The sequence below is a fragment of the Penaeus monodon genome, chromosome 1 (genome assembly GCF_015228065.2).
Source record: "Penaeus monodon isolate SGIC_2016 chromosome 1, NSTDA_Pmon_1, whole genome shotgun sequence".
NCBI classification, from domain to species: Eukaryota; Metazoa; Arthropoda; class Malacostraca; order Decapoda; family Penaeidae; genus Penaeus; species Penaeus monodon.
The window spans coordinates 20984620-20989422 of record NC_051386.1 but is presented as its reverse complement, the minus strand read 5'-3'; the positions used below and the strand labels follow the sequence as shown (position 1 = coordinate 20989422).

The window sequence follows — 4803 nt, the reverse complement described above, 5'->3', positions numbered from 1 at the left end:
GTATCCCTCGGTTTGAGCCATTACTCAGTGAGAATATCCAGTCCATTCCTCCTTGCCTGCAATATTTCTTTTCTTCTCTCCCACATTGTAAATCTGAGGCAGCAAAAGTTATGTTTTGGGGTCCAATAGATGCTGTATGTGGTTTCTCTATCAATGGGATGATCTTCGTGACCCCAACCTCTTTCTCTTCTCTCTCCCTATGTCCCCCTCCCCATCTGGAGATGGACTCCCGTTGGGTAGGCTGGCAAATCTCCGAGGCAAACACATGTATACTTTGAAGAGATCACCTTTGTTAATGAGGAAGTGAAAATACTACCAAAAAAGGTTGAAATAAAAATGGGATAATGACATCAAAGCTTCCTTTTAATAAAGATAATGGATATAATCATATATATTTTTCCTCATTTTTATCACAAACCTCACAAAGTCAACCAATGTGAGGTATAATCAAACACAAATGGACCCTGTGGTACTGCCTCTGCACACACACAACTCCACAAAAAATTTATGACAATTGATTTCTTTTGCAACTCTTAATGCCCTTCAACATAAAACATTTTGTTTTCTTTATGACTTTTACCTGCTTACAGTATATAGGTAATTCAGACTTAGGACAATTATACTAGATGCAACGGAAAATGTGTGCTGTTGCGTTATGTTTAGAAATAACCTTTCAATGTTGAATAGTGGATCATGGACTGGTTTTTAGGTTTTGTGTATTTCTGAGGTTTGTGTAGTGTTTACTATAAGATTCTTTATTTTTTCTTTACAAATAATATATCTATCTACTTGAACTTTTGACCATTAAAACAAAAACTATATATTTTTTTTTAGCTGTGTGTTTGTGTACTTCAGAGTTTGTTTGTAAAAATATTTTAGCCGAGTCTGCATGTCGGAGTATGTAACTGAGTGTAATTAACATCCAAACATTTTAACATACATTTATAATATCAGTAATTGGAACAATGCATTATGTGGTTTCTAACATTTGGAAGGATACAACAGCGAAATATTTGTCCATATTATATAAAATACACCTAGCTATTGACTATAAGGTACAATGAATGAACCATTAGAAAAGGTATTTGGATATAATATACAAAACCAATGACTAAATCATTACTAATGATTAGGTGTACATGGTACATAATATCACTAATCATCCATATTAATGATACCATAAGAAACATTACATTCAGAGAATTAAATAGAACTGAATATGATACTACCTTTACAGTGACAAAAGAACACGCTTTGTGCTTTCACATGCATCTTCACTCCTTCTATCATGGGATAAATACAATTCAATCTTGTGAATTTTACTTGTAACATCAGAAGTTTGTAGTCTACCCTGTTCATGTGGTACAATTAAATGTTAAATGCAATTAATTCCCATTTCACTTCTCTTTTGCAAGGGACAATAGGCTTCATTAAGTAAAATAACTGCACCATTACAGTTAAAACTACCAGGCAATTCTTTTCTTTTCTTGAAGCAAAATAGTGCTTGTCAACTTGAATAATGCTGAGTTATCCAGAACTCAATACCTACTATACAAATTTAGATGTAAATCTCTCTAAGACTTAGGAACTCATGCTAGCAAGTTGAACATTTGGAAAGGGTCCTAACATCCATTGTTAGTTCACTCCCTTCTTCTATATTATTATCCAACTACTTAGTATATGAGTAATATATTCAGTACTCAATTGGCACCTGGATTTTGTTGATCTCTCTACACTCAACAAACAAGCTACCCTAATCCTTTTACGTAACTATTTCTAATGCATCCACTTCACACTGGATACATATTTTAACATACCATGAAAAGAATACCATATATAAGAAACCAATTTATAAATTCTAATAATCAATTAATTTAACTTTCCATGGAAAGAATGCATACATATACAGTGAGAAAGTGGGGGAAAAATAAAAGAGAGAAATTAAAATGACAACAAAATAAATAGGGACCACTTCTTTCACATATAAAAATAGCCATACACAAGGGTCCCACATACAACTATTGTGGACTGGTACTTCCTGCATAAATGACTTCATCCATTCTTCTGCTGCCATCCTTGTGTTCCAGAAAACCCCCTCCTAATTGTAAAACAAATCCTGGTCCTTTTACTGCTCCTCCTCTCTTCATTTTTCATTTCTTACTCCCCTCCAGCCATTATGTACTGCAACTCTCCCTTTTTACAGGTCGGGAATGGAGTGGTCCATGAACTTCTTCAGCGAGGAGGCCATGTGCTTCATCATGTGCTTGTAGACAAAGGACGGCATGATTGTCACCGTGACCACCTGCCCACACTCATTGATTATGGCTGAGACTTCCTTGTCCTTCAGCCCCACCACATTCTGCCCATTCACCTGTAAAGAGCCGAATTGGGGTCATGAATGCTATTTAAAACTCTGACAAGGAAAATTTAATATATTAATATTCAATATGCAAAGAGAGAGAGAGAGGCACAGAATATGAGAGAAAGAGACAGAATGAGTAAGAGAGACACAGAATATGAGAGAAAGAGACAGAGAATAAATTAGAAAGAGACAGTGAGGAAGGGAGAATGAGAGAGAGAAAGACAGACAGTGAAAAAGGGAGAATGAGAGGGAGAAGATAGACAGTGAAGAAGGGAGACAATGAGAGAGAAAGACACACAGTGAAGAAGAGAGAATCAGAGAGAGAGTATGAAATTATGAAAGAATGAACAAAAGATAATGAGAGTAAAAGACATAAAGTAAGAGACAGAGAGAGACAGAGACAGAATATGACAGAATAAGGGAAAGGAAGACACAAGAGTATAAGATTATGAAAGAATAAACAAAATAAAGAAAATGAAAGTAAAAGATACAAAGAGAGAGAGAGAGAGAGAAAAGAAATGAAAAAAAAAAAGATAAACAAAGAACAAATATATAGATATGTACAAATACAAGGAAATACAGAGACGAACAAAATATAAACTAATAAACAAACCTGAGTACAAGGGTGAGAGCAAGAAAAATGACATCACCAAGCCAAGCCTTACCTCCAGCAGATGATGGTCTGTGAGAAGCCCATTTCGCGCAGCTGAGGAATCCTTGACAAGGGCAGTGATCTCTCCATCACGGAACTGGAATCCAATGTGACCTGTGCTGTCCTTGTGTAAGGTAACAGTTCTCTCAAATGGCCTAGAGGGGGAGGAGGGTTAGAAGAAATTAATCAATTGTATATTACATATTATATACACACACCCTAACCACACACATATACATATATCATGACAGTGAATGAAACAAACCAATCTCTTTCCCTTGTTGTCCCTCCTGAAGAAGCAAAAATTGAGAAAGGAAAAGGAAAAACAAGAAAAAGACACTAACCTGTCTCTAATGGCAAGGGAAATTCCATTTGTAGGACTCTTCTTCAGCATGTCATGTACTTTTTCCATGGAATACCCTGCCACATTTTCACTGTTGATCTGCAAGATCTGGTCTCCGAAACGCAGTCCTGTATATAAATTAAAACAGATGTAAAAATTTGCTTCTTTGCATATGAAAAGCTAATGTAAAATATTTATGGATCTGTTCCTTAGTATCATTATGCACATCCAGGTATGGAAAACATGCACATATATTATATTATAGACTATGATAATTGATTGCAGTACTGCAATAAATCTTACTTACAGTATGACAATACTATTACACATTCCATATACCTTATTTTTAATTTGGGCAACCATATGTTTGTTGTCATTGCATCATATGTGAAGGGGCACAGCACTATTTGTATTTTTTATTGAAAACTGATGTAAATGTGTAGGAAATGGTTCAATTAACTGTTGGTAATAAATCAGAATTGACCTTCAAAGTTTACTTGTCATTAGTGATGTGGTTATCTTCTTTGATAGCTGAAGTATTACAGCAGTATAGTATGGAAGTGTCCCATGTGGATAAGGACTATCTTTAAAACTAAAACACATATTTACAAAATAATCATGATACTTCTGCATTGGAATTCATAAGGGAAACTTAGAGGCCTCTTTTGATTATTTGGCAAGTGTTAATTTACCTTTCCTACATTTTAATATTTTCTATTCACATCTGTAAGGACTGTGTATAATTTGTTATGAAATTTTCCTATGTTGAGGATTATTCTGCATTAGAAGTAATAATAAAAGCTTGGAAGCCATTTTGATTTTATTGCCAAATGTTAACCGAGTTGTCATCTACATTTTTACTATTATATTATATTAAAAAATATATAAATAGCGCTACCTGCATCTGCAGCTAATAAAATGACGACAAATGTAGGGATGCCATATTACATCTAAATATACTAAATGTGTAACAATACTGTCATAATGAGAGTAATATTTAATGCAATATTTATGTTATCATATGATTTCAATAGATTATATCAGGATAGGATCTATAACGATATAAATATTTGTTCTAATTAGCAGCATTAACTTTGAGATATGGCAACAGTGCAAATCATAAGACCAAATTGCAATGAACATTGACCTTTCATGATTACCACCACAGTTTCTCAACAAAAACAAAGACCTTAGGATGCAAAATCGATCAAAAGAAAGTTGATGGCCTGAAGTTCCAAACAAAGACAACAGAATTAAGAGATTTTCATTAGAGGTTTCCTGGATAAGTGACCTCTCCATAACAATACTACAAGCTGAAGGCCACCTAGTCTGATCTGGCACAAAGAACACTGAAAGGTAAAGAATGCAGGAAACTCCAATATGCTACCATGATGCTGGCAGTGGCAGCACCATATCAAAAGGGGTAAGTCCTCTGAGCTATCATAT

General features: G+C 34.6%; 1 protein-coding gene across 3 annotated transcripts in view; it reads right to left on the bottom strand.

Annotated features, from left to right (window-relative positions):
- Positions 1 to 345: 345 nt before the first annotated feature.
- The window catches only part of LOC119569537 (syntenin-1-like), a 15926-nt gene continuing 11468 nt past the window's right edge, over positions 346 to 4803 (bottom strand). For all 3 annotated transcript variants that reach the window (XM_037917749.1, XM_037917666.1, XM_037917704.1), the window contains exons 7-9: positions 3359 to 3485; positions 3028 to 3169; positions 346 to 2371 (exon numbers count right to left, since the gene is read on the bottom strand). In XM_037917749.1, the coding sequence (XP_037773677.1) occupies positions 2198 to 2371; positions 3028 to 3169; positions 3359 to 3485 (443 nt within the window). In that variant the 3' untranslated portion in view covers positions 346 to 2197. The remainder of the gene's footprint in view (positions 2372 to 3027; positions 3170 to 3358; positions 3486 to 4803) is intronic.